A 22,143-nucleotide genomic window follows, 5' to 3' on the forward strand; every position below is an offset into this window, starting at 1 on the left:
CTGTGACCATCCTTGTGTTTATTTTGAGCCATTCTGCGGAATATTTATTTGAACTCATAAAAGTGCATTCCTGCTGTCAAAGTGACTCCATGTTTTGCACATAAAATATTTAGTTTCTCCTAGCAAAGGCTTCTTGTGAAGCAACTGGGACAAGCCTTGTGGACAAGGAAGGACACTGACCATTCTGAAGGCTGAAGGTGGCTGAGGGGCCTCAGGAACAAGGAATGGTGGCTCCAAGTGCAAAAATGGAGGTATGCCAGTGTGGCAATATTGCTAGAAGTCCTCTGGCCTGCCTGTGGAAAGCTCCATCAGGTTGAGGTTCTGCAGGCAGAATAGGTGCAACAGGATGTGCACAGCACATATCAGGGATGAAGGGCACAGGGATACCATATCCTAAGTCCCAGTGAACTGATAGGGCAAAGGATTTAGGGGCTGGCAGCTCCTCCCAGCACACTGGTAAATACAGGTAATATTTACTCTTTAGTGATATAAATACTGGTAAATACAGGTAAATCTCGGCAATTCTGATTTCCACTCCTTTGGTAGCAGCAAAGGCACTTGCTGGTTTAACCAGGGGGGAACTAATGAAGCAGACTATGAGGGAAACTTCAGGAAGAGATACCCTCTGAAGTAAGTAGATGTTTCAAAAGAATCTATTCTTGTGACTGAGCCTCGGCACTAGAAGGTGAATGCTGGACTGAATATAGAGCTGGAGTAGGAACAAAGAGGGCTTTTGGCAGAGCTGTTGTCACCAATGCTTCTAAGGGTGCATCTGCTGGTTGACTAGTCCCTGAGTTCAAATGAAGCAGGCACCAGCAGCCTTTCCTTTTGGTACATGTGGCAGATTGCCACCCTTTCCCCATTGCCCTTCTTCTCTCCTATATGAACAAGAATTTAGATGAACACCATTGTGGAACCTGAAGAGTGAGGCACACACTCCACAGCTGAGATTATGTAGGTTCCAGTGGCATTGTGAATATAGTGCATTGCATTTCACAGCAGCAATTGAGTCCACAGCAACTGAACACAGAAGTCAGGTAAGACGAACTGCAATAGCAATTCCAGTTGTTCCACCTGTAGTTAAATAGGTTGGTATGCTGCCTTTCAAAGTGGTTTCATCCTTACCTTTGTACATGAGAAGCACTTCCTCAAAGAAGATTTAACTCTTATACTCGGACTCTACAAGTTAGTGATTAAGGACTGAAGTTTTAGAAGTGGATTCTCAATATATTTGTCTCTAAAAAGAAAACAGATATTTAAAATACAAAAGCAAGTCTTAGAATAAACAATGTAGGAATCTGCAGATGTTCTAAAACAAGAGTTAACTGGAATTCATTGAAACCTTAAAATACCAGGCCAGCTGGGAAAATGTAACTTTTTTGATTTAAAAAAATCACTTATGGTGTCACATCACAGCAGCCTTTGCTATCCGTTGACCTCATTGTATGGTTAAGCTGCCATAGTCCTTCAAATAGCATTCAACTCAAAGTCCTTCAAATAGCATTCAGCGGTTTTATTGTTCCCATTGGAACAATCTCCAGCTCAATCACATGCCAACCCCAATTTATAATTCACATTTTATGTGCCAGGTAAAAGGGTCCCTTTAAAAAAAAAGGATGCTTTGAACTAGCACCTCTCTATTGTGTGGTTCAACAGGATTAGGCTGCTTATTCCCCTTCATAGTGTCAGTATGAGATAGCATGAAGGTTGCTTTTTAAATCCCTGTCTCACTTCTACATTTTCTATTTTTTAATTCCTTTCAAATCAGTTTGAGAACCTTCTTTTCATTCCTTTGCATGCTACTACTTGCCACCACACCCCTTGAGTATTATTATTATTTAGGTGCTTTACTCATAAAAATGACAAAGCAATTTACAAACACAATGCAAACACTAAAACCAATGACAATTACCACAGTCATGAAAGTCTAAACAAAACAAATCCATCTATACAAATAAAAGACAAGTCCTGCAAATTCTGCCCCACCAAATACTTAGAAATCCTTTAAACTAAGGGCCAAAAGCCTAGGTAAGAAGGGAAATTCAATACTTTTTTCCCCTTAAGAAAAAAAATATATGGAACAAGTGGAGCCACTGCTACCTGGCTGAGTGCAGAAACACAACTTTACAAAAATGGAAATAAGAGCAATGAAATAAAAACAGAAATTTGATTCCAACAAAAGGATGCCATTAGAAGCAAACACTGCATGAAACCATTGATTTGGAAACCATTTAATGAGAACAGAAATGTTTCCAATTAATATAATTTTTCTCATCACTTGCTATACAATCTTTGTCATTATTAACCACCCCACATCTCCTTCATTTGACTGAATTTCTAGAGTCCTGTTTTCACCAAGATGATCACTTGGTTCATTTCAGTTTTATGCTGCCGTTTTCTTAAAGAACTGCAGTCCTACTTCCAAGCTGGGCTGTTAAATGCAGCCAAACTTAAACTATGTAATAGAAAAGCTCTGTAGTGCCAGTCTTGAAAAGGAAGGGAAGATTAAAAAGTAGAGCTTGAAGCCAAGCTGGCCTCTCATGAGAACCAGCGTATCCAATGATGTTCTTCCTCCTAGGAAGTTATCTTGGTCCAAACAGGCAATTACTTTAGGCATAGGCCTGTCCATCTGCTGGTGAGCAATCCTGAGAGCCCAAATTCAAGAGAGTCTCCTTTGCTTCTTTTGTTCTTCATATTCATTTAATCTCTTCTGAAAATATCCTGTGAATAAGAAACAAAATGCATCAATCACTACATATGGATTTCCCCACCTAAAGAACCTTGCCACACATTGCTTCCACATTGCAGTAAAATGTTAGGGACATAGGAAGTCAGGCCATTGATCCATCTAAATGCTGTCTTCACTGACAGGCAGTTCTGTCTGGAGGTGAGGAGCAGTGAATCAGTGGGGCAGTAAACCCCAAGAACAAGGGGATTGGGGTACTAGGACCCAGAAACCTAAATGTTCAGCGAAATCTGGGTAGATGAGTTCCATAACAGGTGTGCAGCAATTGTTTATTTGTTGCAGGGGATTCAGCTGTCAGAAGAACACTGGTGGGCATAATACTCATTTTTGCAGCATACAAACTTGGATGATTTCTCAGTGGGAAATGCCCCCCCGTCCCCCCTGCTGCACCTAGCTCTCAACTGTGATAAGTAATTATGTATGGATTGTGGTTATGAGAAAGAAACTCCCAATTTATTCAGCCTGAAATGCGAGTCCTCATACGCAAACTATATTTATAAGGACTGTTTAAAGGAAGAATGCTTTCACTTATGCCAGTTTTACCTTCAACACTCTTCTTGTTCCTTTCTGCTTCTTGAATAAATAAGGAGAACATCTGCGTCTTCACAAACTTTTTCAGAAATTTGCGACTGGTCTTGGAGGTGAGGGCCTTGCAGAACGACCTCTCCTGGAAGCTGCCCTGACCATTCTTGCCCCATTTGATGTGTGCCGGATAGTGGCCAATTGTTTTGACGAAAAACTGCACGAAGGCGTCTGAAACACGTGTGTTGAGTTCCTCAGATGCTTGGGAGCAGGGAGAGAAAATGAGATAATGTACAGTTCAGGTCTAGCACAAATGTTGCTCCTTTCCCAAGCCTCAGGATACAGGACCAGACGGCCTTTTTGTCTGCCTGCCTCTCTGTCTCTCTTGTGTGTTTTCTTGCATGGAGAGAGTCAGCCAATACTTAACACGGATGCACACAAATGGTTCAATATATGCCCATTTATTATTGATTGCGTTTATATACCCCCTCAATCCTTAGCATTTCTAAGAGGTGTACATAAAAATAAACCATGCAGAGAATAAAACAGTAAAGAGACACCATAAAGCTGAAGGCTGCCTTAAAATGCCTGCTACAATAAGGAAGGGCACCTGCCTAATCTCAGCCAGGTGGGAGTTCCACAGGTTTGGACCCACAACACAGAGTGCCCCATTCCTGGTGGTTACAAGCTATATTTCTGAGCCATGGGGAACAAACAACACAGACTCCCCAGAAGATCTCAGCGATCAGGCAGGGATATAAGGGATCAGGCGGTCCTTAAGATATCCTGGACTCAAGCTGTTAAGGGCCTTGCAGATTAATAGAAGAAGCTTGGTGACATATACAAATACACAGACCCCAGGGAACAGACATTACTCATCCTTGCTGAGTTCTTCAGAGTTCTCAGACATTAATCGCTAATAGGGATTATGGAGAATTCACGTGAACATAGGTACTCTTCACTCTCACACCCCCTTTAATCAAAGAGCTTTAAAGCTCTGCATACTCATTTTCTTAATGAGGAAATGTTGACCACTTACACACAGTGGGGGCAGTATGGCGTATTAACTCATCAATTAACTGTGGCGTCCTTAAGTCATAAAACCCAATCCCCTACCATTAAACTGCTAAGGAGCTGTTGCCATGGAAACATAGGGCTCCAAAGGGAAGATCTACCTGCATTACTAGCTTGCATATAATCTGTAATGGCAGAAAGAGCTAGAGATGCAAAATCGTCTCCTCCATCTTTGGAAAGAAGGGTCTCCTATCTGAGCTCATCTGTCCAAGCACAGCCATTTTGGAGCCCTTCCCTCATAACATTTCTCAAATAGCTCTGTTTTATGTATATAAAGGGAGACGGAGACAGGCAGGCTTACTTTGTACATTGTTGTTCATCGTGGGCAGAGAGGACAGCATCTCGCTTTGCAGCTTGGCAGGCAAAATCTCTTCTTCGTCACCAACCTGCAGAATTATGAACAGGGAAGTTTAGACAACAGCCGGCCACTGAAAAGCAGCAGATGTGAGGACAAGGGGCTGTCACTCAAATATAACCCCTTTCTGATGGCACTTTCAGGTCTGCAGGGCTATAAACACGTCTTGCCACTAGCTCCCCCAAGACACATTCTGCACAATGTACAAACAGATGTAATTTATATGTGTAGGGAATTGCCATCGGCGCAGAGGTGAGAGATAAAGGGGGAATTGTGTTACAGGGAGCCTCCGAAAATCTTGCGAAGCAGTTCCTCTTCCAGCCAGGAGGAAACCCCCACCTCCAGTGCAGAAGAGGTGGAAGGACCAGGGGATGCTAGAAAGAGCCTTAACACCGCGCCTGAGCAAGCCGGAGAGGAGGGAAGCAAGCCCCTGCCTTCGCCCATCATGTGCAGTAGCTTGAGGCGCAGGGAGGGGCGGAAAAGGCTGGGGGTGACGGAGGTACAAGAACAGACTACTCCCGGATTCTGCTAGCGATTGAGCCAGACATGAACTTATGACACTCTTCACTGTAAATAGTTTGCACCAAAATAAAGGCTGTAAAAGACAGGTGGGAGTCCTGCCTGGTTACTCTCGAGCAACCACAACAGCATCTGACAGCATGGATATGCAGTCTCTCATTAGCTATCAACAGGAGCCATCTCATGGTATCAGAGAGGGTACTAAGGAGAACAGAAAGATTATCTCACAAAGAAACCAAGAAACAGGTAGCATGACAACCTGAGAGCTGGATTTGCCATCAGATTATACTGGCCTAGCCTGGCAGAGTGAAGACTGTCTAAATGATCCCAGGGTGTTGTCTGAAAGCACATGGTCTAGTAATGTTTTGGAGGCTAGGCAGGTCTGAGTTTGGTTAAAATGCTATTTCTATTCCAAACAATTCCAATACTTAACGATACACGATGTCTGAATGATTGGCAAAAAGATCTGTCTAAGTTTATTTGGAGGGAGAAGAAACCATGGATAAAACATTAGACTCTTATTGACATAAAAGACAGAGGAGACCCAAGGATAATGTTGGATTTGGATTGAACTTACCAATTTTAAGAAATTTCCTTTGCACAGATCAACAAGGAGCACCTAAAAAGGTAAAAATAAAATAAGATCCAGCTTTATTTATCCAGAACTACTTTAAGAATGAGCAAACTATCCAGAGAATGTTCAAAATTGGAAGGATGGAAGAATGCAGGGGATTCAGAAGGCAGTAGCTTCAACCAAGTTGTGCCAAAACACTCACTGATATTGTGGCTTCTGATGCCCAGTAATCATGGAAGTTTTAATTTTTATTATCTGCATTGATTAGTCACTTTATACAAAATAAAAAGTCCCAAAGCAACTTGACAAGATATAAATACAACAAATAAAAGCAATTCAAAACAAGAAAAGTGTGGAACAATGAACAATAGAAAATATATGAAACAGACATTCAGTAGAATATTATAAGGCCTACCCAACCTGCTAAAATATGAACAGCACTGTAAAAGGCAAATTAATTATCAAAAGCTTGAGCACACAAAAAAGTCTCAGCCTGGCACCTAAAGACCGACAAAGACGGTGTCAGGCACATCTCCCCAAGTAGAGTATCCTACAGACTGCACTGGGGGGCACCACTGAAAAGGCCATTCTTCTGTGGCCACACTCTGTACCTACTACTGGCAAGGCACATGGGGAAAGGCATCTGATGAAGACCAGAGGATCCAGGCTAGTTCATATGGAGAGAAGGAGTCCTTGAGGATTTTGACACCATCATAAAATTAAACCAGGAGCCGAAGTGAAATATTTGCACACACACACACAAAATCTAGGCGCATTGCAGTTGGATGGAACAACCAACATTGATTTTATGAGAGCCAAATGACCATGCCGAGCCTTGTAAGATGACATGGAACTGGATATGAAGGTGGAAGTGATGAAGAATAGAAGCCTTGCCAGCAGGAGGACATAGGCGGACACCACGAATGCCCATCTTGGGTGCTGCGATAGCCCCAAATACAGAGTCATGTTTTGCTCTCCTGCCATTCAATGCCACTTTCCCCTTACTCAGAGACATGAAGGACAGTACCTCTTCCATGGGTTGATCCTGAACCTCGTCTAGGTAGCGCTTCTGGATCCCAACCATGAAGGGTGTGGGGCAGCAGACGGTGCTGAGAAGCTGCTCTGGAACCACCGGGATGTACGTATGGGCCCAGGTGAAGGGGTAAAGAAGAGCTGCAGCTGCATGGATGCACTTGGAAAGGGAGCTGAAAAGGGAGTCATAATGCTGATGAGATTATTACAGTGGTACCTCTGGTTACGTACTTGATTCGTTCTGGAGGTCCGTTGTTAACCTGAGGTACCACTTTAGCTAATGGGGCCTCCTGCTTCCACCGCGCCGCCGGAGCACGATTTCTGTTCTCATCCTGAAGCAAAGTTCTTAACCCGAGGTACTATTTCTGGGTTAGCGGAGTCTGTAACCTGAAGCATCTGTAACCTGAAGCGTATGTAACCAGAGGTACCACTGTACTGAGAAACACTCAGAAAGGTTAGGTGTGCACCAGGCCGGAATCAATTGAACATGGCGCACAAATACCCTTATTTCATTACTACATTTAGCGCCAGTAAAGAGGGCCAAACAAAGTGGCTAGATGGGCCACATTCAGTCATCCTCCACTCCAATCTACACCAACAGGAAAAGAAATTCTGACTAATCACTACACTTCCTGAAAGTACAAACAACAAAGTCATCCCACTGATTTCAGTGGGGCTGAAGCGCAGTTAGTTTTCGGCCTAGACTGAAGCCAAGAAATTCACCTGAGTTCCTCGGCCAGGAATACTATCCGTCGTTCCAGCACTGCAGAGGCAAATATCTGGAGGATCTTCTCGGGACTGAGGCACTGAAAGAGGGCCTGAAATTCCACGTGTTCCAAGTGAGAGTCCAGAGGCCGTGTCAGCTCAATATGCTGTGAGGAAGAAAGCAAGACATGGCAGGATGACTATGTTCATCTATGGAGACAGGAGTGGGTGCATTTTGTATCATAGGCTTAGCAAAAAACACTCCCTGTTTCCCCCACACACTATCTCCAGCTACTCAATGAAGAGGAATCATTATGATCAACTAAAATTACTGCCCTAGAATTCAACCTAAATGCCCTTTTTGAATGTAACACTAAACTATGATTTTACATTATGTGCACAAGGAGCAGCAAGTCTTGGGCTTGAGTTCTACGTTACATATGAACTCGGGAGAACTAAGGCTTGTTCAAATAGACCAAGATCATCAAACAGTGAATTATTATCCAGATTCGTTCTCAGTTAGTTTTAACAAACCAGAGTCCCCATGAGTTTGGACACAGTGAGAGAATCCAATTAGCTTAAATGTTACTTATCTCCTTGTAGCTACACCAGGGAAGAGAGAGAAGGAACGGCACTTGAGCTCCAGGCTTGCTGCTGCTTGTAGCCTCCTGTTTTAGACAACAGTTTCATATATTTTACTTACTTCCATACTATAATGCTAATTTTCGCCTGCAGAGGGCAGTGTGCAAACATTCCTGCTATACCAGTGGCACCGCAAGAATCATGTGTCTGAAAATCCACAAGCTGAGACAGCCAACAAGCCAGGGCCATATGCATACACCTTACACCTGCCAGGATACATTTAATAGGTAAAACAAGAGCAAGCTGTGCACAAAGGGTGGGCCTCAACCGCTTGCAGTTTCGTGAGGCAGAGCACAGGCTTAAAAGAGCATCTCCCAAGTGGAATGGAACTGGTGTGAATGGGGTAGGCTGGGCTAACACCTCTTCCACTCCCTTTGCTTGCCATGAGGGATGGTGGAGAAACTTGATCCAGTTTGCGTTTCAAACTGAATTTGCCAAATTTGAGCTTTCTGAAGCAAAATGCAAAAAAAGCACAGCTGTCATTCAAAATTCGAACTTACCTGAATTTGGAGCTGCAGTGATCCCAAGAATGCACATATTGTTGGGAAAATGTGCATTTAAAATCTTTGTGAAAATACCATACAATAGTCCATTATATTTGGGAAAATGTGCATATTATTCAAAACCGTGTGTGTGTGTTTATTGAGAGAAATTAAACAAAAAAAGCTGACTAATTTTCACAAGGATTTAAATAATAATAATAATAATAATAACAACTGCAATTTGCTGCAGAAATGTGGAGAACTGAATTTCAGATCGGAAAAAGGAGAACCTGAGAACCCAAACTGACATATCCTTCCACAGGCTACTTGCCATTCAGCAACATCAGTCAATGTCTAGAGGCAGCCCATCGGCCATCATCACTGACTGGAGAGCAGAGAGACAGCCAGGAAGCAAGGAGGACTGTGCCAACTTTGGCTGCAATCACATCCACACACTTACTTTTGAGTATGTCCCATTAAAACCAGTGGAATGCACATCTATTTCCTCCTCTTAAGCCTGTCATTTGCCCATAATCCTTTATTTTAAAAGGCAACAGTGGTGCAACAGCTTCAGTAACCTTTGGACTTTCCATACTGCAAGTGACTCACTACAGCCAAGGCAGAGAAGCAAATGCTTGATTCCAGGCAGAACTAACTATTCTTGTTTATTTTGCAAGCTTAGGGTGGAATGCAGTGTAGTCCTAACCAGATCATTTCATGGGCGCAGGCATTTCTGCAACATTCCCCTCTCTCCTCTCCTGCACTGTTCTGGGGGTTCCCCTGACCCTCTAGAGCAGATCTGGGGGAGGGTGGGAGTGCAGGGGGAGGCAAGGGCGGGCAAAGTTCTGCCGTGCTACTGACAGTCCTTGTGCTGGCTTCTGCTAGCAGATAAAAGGTAAAGGTAAAGGGACCCCTGACCATTAAGTCCAGTCGTGACCAACTCTGGGGTTGCGGCGCTCATCTCACTTTATTGGCCAAGGGAGCTGGCGTACAGCTTCCGGGTCATGTGGCCAGCATGACTAAGCCGCTTCTGGCGAACCAGAGCAGTGCATGGAAACTGCGTTTACCTTCCCGCCGGAGCGGTACCTATTTATCTACTTGCACTTTGATGTGCTTTCGAACTGCTAGGTTGGCAGGAGCAGGAACAGAGCGACGGGAGCTCACCCTGTCGCGGAGATTCAAACCGCCAACCTTCTGATCGGCAAGTCCTAGGCTCTGTGGTTTAACCCACAGTGCCACCCGCGTCCCTTCTCCTAGCAGGACTGGGTAGTTAAAACCCAGATCTTAATTTCAGCTGCCCACCAAAAACATACAAGAGAGACAATGGCCTGCTCAAAAGTGGCAGAAATGTGGGATGAGGTGTTCTCTCTCTTTGATAACTAAACTAACTATTAAGCCATCATTCCACCTGACACTTTTGAACCTGTATATGGAAACAGAACAGGGTCTGAAAGCAAGTAATTTATTTCTCATCTCTTAACAGTAGCTCGGGGCTCTATTACCAAATCCTGGAAGTCCTTCAGTCTTAATAATTTGGATTGCTGGTACTTTAAGGTTTGGCAAATTGCTCTTCTTGAAAAGATATCTCATAAACTACAAGCATCTAAAGGGCAGAGCTGGAATGAGTTTTTTTTTTTTGTTACGTGGCATGGTTTTATTTCTGAAACGAATACTGAGGTCCATGGTGACTCGCTGCCATCAGCTTGTGCAAACATATGGTGCATCTAAGATGTTATAGAAGCTTTATTCTCAATAATGATGGAATTCACAGGTGGAGAATACTTTATTTTTCCATATCTTTATTATGGGCAAAGGGAAGTTTTGCAGGAGTTAATACTTTATTACCTCTCTGAGGCCGTGCCTTATCTTTGTACTTTTGTCCTTTCAGGCTGTGATGCTTTATGGGTTATAATGTTATATTCTTTTTATTTCTTTTGCTCCTTTTTTGGGCTAACAAATAAATGATTATTTTGTTAAAATAAAACAAAATACAAAATAGACCATAGTAATCCCAGCCAAAGTGGCCAGAAAAAAGCCACATGGACTCAGAAAAAGCTTTTTGACAATTTGCACAGAGAAGACAAATCTGTGTGGTAGGTCCAAAAGTACACACTATATACACCATACAGGACTTGCTGTAGGTTTGCCTGCCCTTCCATCGCCATTCTGTTTCCTCCTGACATTGCAGTGTGCAGCAGGCAGATGCTCTGCCTGTCCTGTCAGAATCAGTAGACCTCTGAATACCAGTTGCTATGAGCTCCAGGTATGGAGAGTGTTGCTGTGTTCAGCCCCTGCTTTCCCACAGGCATCTATTGAGGCATTATAAAACCAGGAGGTTGGAGGAGGCGGGCCTTTTCCCACTTCTCATGCTTTAAATGATCTGGTTTTAAAATTTATTTTCAAAGCACAATGAAGTTTATTCCATTTGTTCCCCCTTTCTCATTTTTTAAAAAAGCAGAATCATTCTTTAAAACATTTCACAACTATTCCTGTAATGGGGTGAGAAAATGTAGTTTAGTGACAATGACGTCATTCCAGCCACTCCGTCTTGCCCTAGCTTCCACCGCAAAGATGAGAAACTGGCTCTTCCCTGAGCAAAGTCTGCAGTGCAAGCACAAGGAACTGGTTTCCTGAGCAAAATCCTGCAGAGGAGGTTTATACATGTGCACAAAAGGCAGCAAGGGCACTTCCACAAGGGTGTGACTGCTGAAATAATCTGTTTTCTGTGCGCAGTTTCTCCTGCTCTATAAAAGCCAAGTCGAAAAGTGTCTGGTGGAAACATACTGCTATGCCCATTTAAGGATAATGAAAAGACGCTGATGCTTTTGAGGAAAATGCAGGCTGCACCCACTATCTAACTCTTCCAGCTGCCTTAAACATTGAGCAAGCCAGGAAATCATACCAGAATTTCATTCTCTGGCAGCTGAAAGAAACAAACTTTTGACATCATAACAGGAAGTCAAAACTCACTAGCACAGAAAGGCAAGTCACGCTTTGTGGCCGAGGACCTAACTAATATTTCTAAGTAAGAGGACCTCTCCCTAGGGAGGAAACTTGCTATGGGCTAGAAGAGATGCCAGACACATTAGAGGGCAGGTCTCTTACACCTTTCATGGTTGCATCAAAGAGGAAATTTGGGTAGGTGCTGTTGTCATGTCCTAGTACGGCAGGAGGGAATCTGTGCAAATATTAAAATGTACACAAGTCTTGTCCTCCACTGTATCTGGCAACTTTTTACAAAGTAGAAAACCACATTCCCGTCTCATTGTAGGGATATTCTTACCCTGTGATTCAGCATGCCAATATCAATCCAAACCACTCATGCTGTTATGATCAGACAAGCAATACTAATGGGGCAGGTAGATGCAGAAGCGGTCACAGATTTTGGATATCTAATAGTTATAAACGACAGGGTGTTTTTGGCAGGTACGACTACACCTACATAAATTCCCTCTCCTACGCAACTGTTAATAGCCTAGGAGTCTTTTCTTGTCCTCCTGAATGACAGTAGTGGAGCACACTCTTTGCATACAGATTCAATCCCTCACCTGTCCAGATGGAATGAAGGTAAGGTAGTATGTGACATGAAAGGCCTATTTCTGAGATCCTAGAGCAGCAGTGGGAAACCTGTGGCCCTTCCCAGCATCCCAGATTATTGCCCATGCTGGAGGCAGCTGATGGGAGTTGGAGCCCAACAACATCAAGAGGAGCACAAGTTCCCCATCCCAGTCCTAGAGAACCACTTTCAGTCAGAACAAACAACAGTCAAATAGCCTGACCTGGTATAGGGTACTTTCCAAAGTTCCTGACTGTGGGCACGTAAGCCTCTCAAAGCACACATTGGACAATTCTTGTGTCTAATCTTCCCATGCCAATTGAGTTTTCTTCCCCTGCCTCCTATCTCAACTGCAGTGCGCTTGCAGTGGAGAAGTCATCAGTTTTGTTAGTCATACCACTTTCTGAAGTGGAAAATTGTGGTTTGTGTCCATGACTAACAACCCATGTGGTCCATGGGTTTCAAGATGATAAAATCCAGGTAGACACATATAAACAAAAGTTAGCCACATAAAGGCTCACTTCAAATGTAGTGCAGATGTATGTTTTGTGATGCTAACCATAGTTAAGTGAGCAACCCATTTTAGTTTCCATGTGTACAACGGGCAAACCATAGTTTAGAGCTTCTTGACCAGTCCCTTCCATCTATCCACCATTCCTTTTCCTAAATTCACTGCCATCTCCACTGTGCAGTAGTCTCTTCAGGAGGAAGCATGGCCCTCAGAGTGGTTTGTCAATGCTCTGTGAATTGTGATGTAATGCGAAACCATAGTTAGCTCAAACTGCAACTTGCAGACCAGTTTCAAACCATGGCTTCAGCACCTGGTTTATCCCCAAGAACTACGTTTTTGGGGCAGGTTTGGGTTAAGATGTTAACATGAAACCGTGACATTCAGACCATGGTTTCAAGTTAACATTTGAACCCAGCCACAGAGTGTTTTGTGATCACCAGCTCCTGCCTTATTGCACTCCCTGCTGAACTACCACCATTACTGACTTATTTACTAGTCATGATAGAACCAGCTGAGGTTATTATCAGCAGCTACAAACCTCTGTCCCTGAGTCGGGGATGAAGCTTTTAATGGTGACCGTTTTCCCTGGTGCTGGAAAAGGGGATTCCCGTAGACCCTGCATAAAGGGGTAGATGACAGCTGCAGAGATCTGCCGCCTTTTCTCCACCTCATCCAAAATCTAATAGGAAAAAAGAAGGGTATCAGTCACTTGACAGCCACTCCGAATCTGCTTGCAACCCACCAGGGACTTACCAAAGAAACAGAATTCTCAGCAAGGAAGCCACATTATGATGCACAAGACTTAATTTTGCTTCTTTCTTCTTCGACATCTTGGTGCCAACTCCTCTTGTAAACTGCCTTTCCTCTAAGGGCATCTCATCCTCCCAACCACTCTGCAGGACTGGGGAGCTTGAGTGGCAGTGCTTCCCATACCTAGGTTACTGTACCACACTGGCTCTTAATTTTAATAATGATGTGCAGAGCACATTTCCACTGATCAATAGGTTTGGGATTACAAGGCATGTCATCTAGGTGAGATGGAGCCTCTTTCTTTGTACTGGTTCCTCATAAGGGGAATACCAGAAGTTGGTAGATTTAACCATGGAATAACGAAACAAGCAATTCTGAGCCAAGTCTATTTTTCTGTATGTGCTGAAGAGTAAAAGGGATGACTGGGGTGCAGGGAAAGATAGTCCAGAACTCCTACCTTTGAAAACAGGCCAAAACAACCCAGGCAGCTTACAATGCAGTAAACCTCTGGAAGACGTGCACCTCGTCCAGATGGCTGAAAAAATCATTTTGCACAAAAGTTAACCACCACTAAACGTCGTGTTCAAACTGCATGTTTATAGTATGCAAATACACAAAAACATTCCTATAGCAACAAGAAGAGGTGGCTTAAGTCACTAAACACAACTTTCAAGGCCCCTAAACTGGATTGTTGGTTATGGAGTGGTGAAAGCAAAAATACAGGGCTATTTGCAACAAGCCTCTTTGGGGTGGGGTGTATTTCTTCTTTTCTGCAGCAGATGGAACACATTTTGTCATCTAGGATGATAAGGACAGAAAGAAAGCCCTGAACACTAGACCAGTTTGAACGCCCTCCTGCTCTCTCTCAAGATCAACAAGACACCAGCTTAACTCACTGAACACAGAAGAAAAGTGAATTCTGGATGACCCAGTTTTGTGAAAATCACCCACGGAACTTGAAAATTGGGTTTAGCAACAGGAAGCAATGCAGTTTCACTATGCCAACAGAGGGGGAGAGGGGAATCTCCTGGTTTTTTTATAAGCTAACTAAACAGTTTATTTCTAAATTTAGCCGAGTCCTGATTAAGTCACACTGCGCATTTCCATGAAGCATCCTCATGACACAAAATGAGCCTCAAGTGATTTCCTCCCCCCCCCCCTTACCCACAGCCTGAGACATGAGAATTTAGTAGATGTGAAATAAACCGGATGGTGAACAGATGGTTAAGCTCTTTGTCACCATAGAAAACAACCTAAGCTGTGGAGGGACCAAGTATAAACAGCTCTGCATGGATGAATATTGACTGGGCAGAAGGCATCTGCGTGGTGTTTCCTTTGGAGCTCTGAAGCCCCAAACCCACCTATTGCGGAGCAAGCTGCATTAAGTTAATTAACTTCTGAGTAAAATGTGCATAGGACTTGTGCTGCCAAGTGAGAGCAAACTGTCACTGCATGTAGGACATAGCACCTGGACACAAGCATGGCAGGTTTCCTGGTAGTCCACATGACAAATCAATAGAAATCAGCATGCAAGTCCAGGGCACTGCAATGAGATACCTACTTTTGGGGGCTGGAGAGGCAGGGGCGACACTGCTTCCTGAACTTCCAGTTTCACACTAAAGCACTGAAACAGGCACAAGGAAAGCTTCCCTGGGCACACGCCCTGGTTCTGAGTCTGGAGTTTCCTCAGAACACAGGTAGGAGCAATGATGGCATAACTCAAAGTGAGTCATACAAGAGCCTTACAGAATGTGAATATACAGATTTAAAGGGTAGCATGGGCTGGTGGTCGGAGTGAAGCATTTCCCTCACCTACAAACCTCTCCTAAAGCCCCACTTCAGCCACTTTTCTCCCTATGTGTGTGGAGTGGATTATATGTGGACACAGAATACCACTGGGAGGGGGGAAATGGCTTTTTAAAAAGGCAGTAAGGAGGCAGAAGCTCAGACCCCTTCTATGGTATGTTTTAAAGAACCACACACCCAGTTGTGGGGGTTTGTTGGTGGACCCCCCCCCCCATGTCATGCCCTGTTTGGCCTCAAGACAATTCCTTCTTTATGGTCACACATCCAACTGCCTCCCCCTTCTTCTGAATCACTACATTTCAAGTATTTCCCACCCCCACCCCCCAAACTGTCCCTTCAGCTGTTTGGAATTTTTCTTTGTAAATATTTCTATTGAGTGGTTTTCTGAACATACAAATAGCAAACATCAACATCAAACAGAACCACAGAATATCTGCTGCAATAGTGTTCACTGTGAAGTCCTGTAGATTAACTTAAAGAGTCTCTCCACAGGTCTCCATGGGTTGATGGAGGAATTATGGGATGACTAGTTCTGTTAACATATGAAATAAAGCAAAAACCCGTCAAAGTCAGCTTTTCATTCTTTTCTTTTTTCTTTACCTTTCAAGGCCTTCAGTCTTCCTGTTGACTTTTCAACTAAGCAGCAATTGAAATATTTGCCCTGAAAGATGTGTATGTGTTTCTCTCTCCTCCCCCCTCCCCTGCCTAACATCAAAGCTTTATCAGCTGGAAAGTTGTGCCCTGTAATTATTATGCAGAAATTCTTATGCACACAACATTTGTCCTCACGAAGTGTTATGGTGTGGGTGCATGCCAAGCGAGAAAACCAGGTTTCTGAGGAGCCAAGTATTTGTGTCACAGGAAGTGAAAGGAGGTACTTCTGCCTCAAGCTTCAACCTCACTGTACGGATGCAAGAACTGAGACCCAGCTAGCACCTTGGCCAAGAATCATAGAATTGTAGAGTTGGAAGGGATCCTGAGGATCATCTAGTCCAACCTCCTGCAATGCAGGAATATGCAGCTGTCCCATATGGGGATCAAACCTGCAGCCTTGGCGTTATCAGCACCACGCTCTAAGCAACTGAGCTACCCAGGACTAGAGTTCATCTTTCCAACTGAGATCCTCTGGGGGAAGGATCTGAACCAGATCACCAACCTTCAACTAGGCAACAATGGGTTCTTCAGCCACAGCAAATGAAACAGCCACATCTGGTTCATTAAGAGAGGGGTTGCAGGTTGTTCTGTTATTTTAAAATGTATTGGCTGTATGTGAGTGTGTGTTGCAATCCCCTTGGTGTGGGTCTGTATCCTAAGAGGTAGGGCACAAACGCATTCGTTCATTCAGTAAATTACTTCTCAAGAATGTACAAGATAATCTGAATGTCGTGCCCAAGGGTCAAGGCTTACTGGGAAATGATATATAATGAACTCAAGAAGGTATTTAAAAGTACCTTTCCTAAGAAACCAGAGGCCTTTCTTTTGGGCATAGTTGGCCAATGGGTGCCAAAGAAAGATAGAACATTTTTTATGTATGCAACAACAGCAGCAAGAATACTTCTAGCCAAGTACTGGAAGACACAAGATCTACCCACCGTGGAGGAATGGCAGACGCAAGTGATCGACTACATGGAGATGGCTGAAATGACTGGCAGAATCCGTGACCAGGGAGAAGAACTGATGGAACAGGACTGGAAAAAGTTTAAGGACTATTTACAAAAATACTGTAAAATCTTTGAGTGTTAATATGATGTGGGAAGTGAAGGCAACAGGGTTTGTGTGATTTTGGTTAAATGTGAATGAAAAGAAGAACGTTAAAAAGGATAGGGGGTTATGAACAGAACATTATTATGTCATACTATATAAGATGAGGTATGGACTAAAATAATGGAAAATTGGGACATAATAATTAGAATATAAAATTAAGTATGGTTTAAACAAGGTTTTGAACTTGCTGAATTTGATTGGAATAAAGTGGAACACAAAAAAGGGGGATGTGAGGAGGTCAAGACAGAGGGGCATGGAACTCTATAAATTCAAGAAAGTGTGTTTTTCTTTTTTCTTTTTTCCTATTTTCTTCTTTTTTCTGTTATATATTTTTGTTTTTTTTTTATGTATTTGCTTTTTATATGAGCTTTATGTATGGAAACGATACATTTTGAAATGATGAATCTTTTGTTTTGTAAAACTTTAATAAATATTTATTTTTTTAAAAAAAGATAATCTGAATGTCGGACATTATCACGACAAATACTGATTCCCAATCTGTGATAATTTTCCATTTCAGCTTCCAATCACACATAAGAAATCAATTTGCTTTAAAGTGAGTCCAGATTCCACGTGCACATAAATGCTATTATTAACAAATAACTGGAACTGTTTGACATGCAGAAATCAAAGTACATAGCATGCCTCATATGTTAACCAGAACATCTTCAGAACAGTATAGAATACAGGGCTGGTCTTGTCATGAGACAGAGGAAGGAAACTGCCTCAGGGCTTAGAGCAGTGGCAAGGTGATTAAAGAGCTGTGTGTGCCATGCGGCCTGGCCTGCATCCCCTAAGCTAATTTGCAGTCTTCAGGTGCAGGGAAGGAGTTGAAGGAAGATTCAACTGCCAACCTGGAATGGGCATGTATGCCATGCTGACTTGTAGTTTGCCTCAGGCAGCAAAATCTCTTGGTCCAGCCCTGATCTACGACATGCACAGTTTGCAGCCAGTTTTCATTGTACTTCTAAGCGCAATGAAATCTGACTGTAAGCTTTGAATGTTGCATATCTTGTCAAAAGAGCAAACAACCCAAACAAAGGTGTTGGCTACACTAGCGAACAGAATGCCAACATGTAAACTTCTGAGAACATACAAACCAACTTCTGAATCAGACTGCTATGAATCAGTTTGTAGCAGAATTAAACTAGTAGACTGTGTTGTTTTCGGCTAACTGGAAACAAGCAAAGAGAAAGCCCTTATCATCTACATCTCCCATTTACAGGTGGATATTAAGAATATTCAAAATAAACTGAAAGGCAAAGGAAGAAAGGCAGTGCAGAATGTCTAACAAGTTAATTTAAGATATGAATATTCCAGTTCCCCACCTCAAATTTAAGGAAGTGCACAGAACAGGCTTCCTCAAAGAGGTCACAAAGTTTACGTGAAAGTGAAATGAGGACAAAAAACAACTGTCCCTGCAGAATAGAAAGAGACAACAGACACTCTCTTGTGTTGAAAAAGGAACATATCGCAATGAATGATGGTTGTTCAGTCTAAGGCTGAACAGTGGGTGGAGGTAGCTGTGAAGACCCCCATTTCATCTGTACAAAGAGTGGTCAAGAGGCCTTATTCACAGCAGCCCTTACTTGAGGGCTCACTGCTTCCCACCCCCGCCCTCCGGGACTTGGAGTTTCACATCTTTCAAAAGCCTGTCCCTTTGTTATCATCTGAGTTAAAGAACCAGTAATGAAGGCTCTGATTTCCTGTCCTACTTTCTGGTTGCTCTGTATCTTCAGCAGGAATAGAGAAACTGTGGCACTGGAGGTTATGTGCAGCCTTTGTTCAGATTTCATGTGGGTAGCAAGTGGGGAAACAGGAGGGGAGGATGGGGGGGGGGAGTGGGAGCGCACTTGTGCCCATGTTTCATCCACATTTGCCTCTGGCCTCCCACCATCACTGGCATGATCCAGACTGAGCCAATGCCAAAATCCCCACCACACCGCCAAGGTTTCCCTTCAACTTACGTAGGGAGTGCTCCAGAAATGGTCACTGTTGCAACCAAGAGCAGTCAGTGCCATGGAGGTGCACTCTTGAACTGGCACCACTTAACTGGAGGGGGGGGCAGGCAGCAGTGAGATTGGGGCTGTGTATGCCATGCCCTGATGGAGCATGATGACCTGATGGAGGTCATCATGCTCACACAACCCCAATCTCACCATCCCCCTGACTTGTCCCTACAATGTCCAGGTGAATGACAGTGATTTTGGTAGCAGGAAGGTGTCTCCTCCCATTCTCTCTCTCTTTCTCTGCTCTTGCCTTATCTGCTGCTAGGGAAAAATCCCACCTTGTGTATGTATTTTAAAAAAACAAACAAATACTTTAGTCACCTCGCCTTGTTCACCCCTGGTCAGAAATACGTAGCTGCCTGAACCAGCAGTCTCTGCTGGTCCTCTCTGCTTCCCTCTCTCTATGTCTGTCTTGTCTATTCAGGCTGTATATCCTTCAAGCTAATTATTTATATTTTGATCCCAGTGTGTTTGTCCAACTCTTTGCACAACAAAGCCCCCCCTCCCCTCCCACTGTTCCCTTGAAGGACCAAACATAATAAACATAAAGCCGCAAGCAACTCAAGGGCAACTGTGCTGTGATTGATACAAACACACTTTAAAAAAAAACAAGGAAAAAAAGATCAGTTGTTGTTTCATTTATCTGAGAAATTGCCCCAGAATTTGCATCAGATTGCCTTGGAATGTAAGCCTAGATGTCTCCAGAGGCAAAGGGCCTTGACTATGATCCAAGTGTCCTTTGTAACATACAGTGCAGAGCTCTGGCTGGTCATTTTTGATTTCTACAGAAATGGGAGTAGATCCAAGTCACTCAAAAAGAAGGCTGTTTTCCTCCCCTCTCAAAACTCTTAGCCACAACCAGGACCTAAATGTGATTGTGGATACTTGCTTTTCTCTTTTCCTATTTTATTTGGAAGAGGTGATCTGGTTGTTGTTGTTGTTATTGTTATACCCCACCCATCTGGCTGGGTTGCCCCAGCCACTCTCCAACACAAGAGTTCTACCTTTTTAGAGGTCCAACATTAGGAACACACACCATAGCTGCTTACACAGTCACAGATTTTTAAAGATAAGGGCACCAGTGACATAGCTCAGAGCAGCCTTTGCCACTCAGGTGCCCTCAAGCTGTTTTGGACTACAACTCCCATCAGCCCCAGCCAAATAGGTTGGGGAAGGCTGTAGGGACATAACAAATGCTCCATTCTAAGCATGGATTCTACGTAAGTGTTCACCAGGGCTGGGACCCCACGAGACCCTTTACCATTATTATTTATTTATACATTTAATTTTAAAAAACAGTGGGTGTTTTTACTCATGTGGAAAGAGCTGCTTGCACACGAGGGGGAGGGGAACCTTCTTTTCCACCTCCGCAAAAGAACAGCCTTATCAACTTTTAAGTTGATAAGGGACTGTGGCAAGGGCAAGGGGCATGCTGGGCACTCTGCAGCAGCAGTTGTCCCATGATGCATTTTATAAAAGTCGTAACACTATGCTTGGATAAGGGCACATATTTTGCAATGGTCTGTTCATATAAAAAGAAGGTTGTGAATTGCCCTGGGATCTTTGGATGAAGGGCAGTCTACAATATATTATTATTATTATTATTATTATTATTATTATTATTATGATGATGATGATGCCTGTGATGGAGAAGCAACCCAGATCTTTGGCAGTCTAGCCCACTCTCCTACTGCCATCGCTACTATTACTACTAATTTGGGTTGTTTTTATCATTTGAAATAAGTACTTGACTTTCATTCTGCCTTTCTCCTCTAATGTGTAAGTTCTTTTTTATACCTGACAATGCTCTTTCATTAATGCTCTGTACATTTTGGGGAAGAATCTGGTGGTTTTCATAGAATCCCTGCCAAATCCAGCAATAGCCCAGGGCTGACAAGGACTTGACAAGTTCTCATGCCCTAGAGAGGCCCCAGTTCCTTCACCCAACACCCTGCTGCAGAGTCAAGAATTTCCATCACACTCTCTGCCCTTGCCTGCACTGCTAGGCTTCAGAAACAAAAATCCCATTACAGCAAAACTAATGCATTTGTCCATTGTATTCTCCACTTGCTGAATTTATCAACCTTGTTTTCTGATAGTGAATTTAGGACTAAATGAAATCTGTGGGTCTAAATCACATCTTTAGAAAGAAGTACAAAGTAGTGCATCACTACAGATACGATCAAGGATGAATAAGCTGACTGGCTGGTATGTATTATCCAGACCTTGCAAAACCTTTTTGGTCCCAGTCAATTCAAGCCAGTTATTTTGTACAAGAGCAACTTATGGTCATTGGGTGGGAAGATGGGATTGCTGTAGTAGTGCCTAGGGATCCTCTCCTCCTTGCCAGATGCCCAGTCCAAGATACAATCCATTTGACTATGAACACTTGGTATTGGGCATCTGGCACAGAACAGGGATCCTGCTGTTGTCATAACCACCTCCCTCCCTGAGTGAGCAGTGAGATTGTCTTGGGCATGGCATTGGGGACTCCTTAAAGAACAGTACTAGGGTACTGCAATTTCAACATTAAGAAGCGCAGATCACGATTCATGGCCACCTTGGATCCAAAATATGCAACAGGGCAACACTGGATCATGTTTCCTGTACTGACCAAGATTAGCGTGATCAGTGTGTTTTGTGCTTAGAGAGGGGAGTGCAGTTTAAACTGGTAAACACCCAAGCACAGATTTGGCACTTCAGTAAGGACTGGGGCTAAGGCACTGGATTCATACATGTATTAGCAACTTCCTTCTTTTGTAAGTCTTACAACTATTGGTCAATATGAAAAACTATGCCTATTCTGGCATACTACAAACTCAGTGCGGGGTTGGGCCTGACTGCAAAAACTGCATGAGCTCCTTGGATTAGCCAGCCCCACTCCCCCCCAGAGCCTAAACAACAAACTAAAAGGAACATTTAAAAAATAGTAGTAAAAGAAATATTCACCAACAGTCGCCTGCAGTAGCCAATCTTCCTACTTCCATCAACATTGGTGAGAACAAAAGAAAAGGTTTCACTGTAAAAAAAGAATAAAAGACTTAAGAGTTTTACCAGTCTGCTAACTATTGTATGGGGGGAAAGCAGAACAAATCG

At 43.3% G+C, this 22,143-nt stretch overlaps 1 protein-coding gene across 1 annotated transcript in view; it reads right to left on the reverse strand.

Moving 5' to 3' along the window:
* Positions 1 to 2,215: 2,215 nt before the first annotated feature.
* The window catches only part of DENND2D (DENN domain containing 2D), a 32,474-nt gene continuing 12,546 nt past the window's right edge, over positions 2,216 to 22,143 (reverse strand). Inside the window, exons 4-12 of the mRNA XM_053393743.1 lie at positions 21,997 to 22,066; positions 13,926 to 14,003; positions 13,257 to 13,397; positions 7,546 to 7,694; positions 6,818 to 6,995; positions 5,794 to 5,835; positions 4,644 to 4,728; positions 3,290 to 3,529; positions 2,216 to 2,721 (exon numbers count right to left, since the gene is read on the reverse strand). Of these exons, the coding sequence (XP_053249718.1) occupies positions 2,660 to 2,721; positions 3,290 to 3,529; positions 4,644 to 4,728; positions 5,794 to 5,835; positions 6,818 to 6,995; positions 7,546 to 7,694; positions 13,257 to 13,397; positions 13,926 to 14,003; positions 21,997 to 22,066 (1,045 nt within the window). The 3' untranslated portion in view covers positions 2,216 to 2,659. The remainder of the gene's footprint in view (positions 2,722 to 3,289; positions 3,530 to 4,643; positions 4,729 to 5,793; positions 5,836 to 6,817; positions 6,996 to 7,545; positions 7,695 to 13,256; positions 13,398 to 13,925; positions 14,004 to 21,996; positions 22,067 to 22,143) is intronic.

This window comes from Podarcis raffonei, chromosome 6 (assembly GCF_027172205.1).
Source record: "Podarcis raffonei isolate rPodRaf1 chromosome 6, rPodRaf1.pri, whole genome shotgun sequence".
NCBI classification, from domain to species: Eukaryota; Metazoa; Chordata; class Lepidosauria; order Squamata; family Lacertidae; genus Podarcis; species Podarcis raffonei.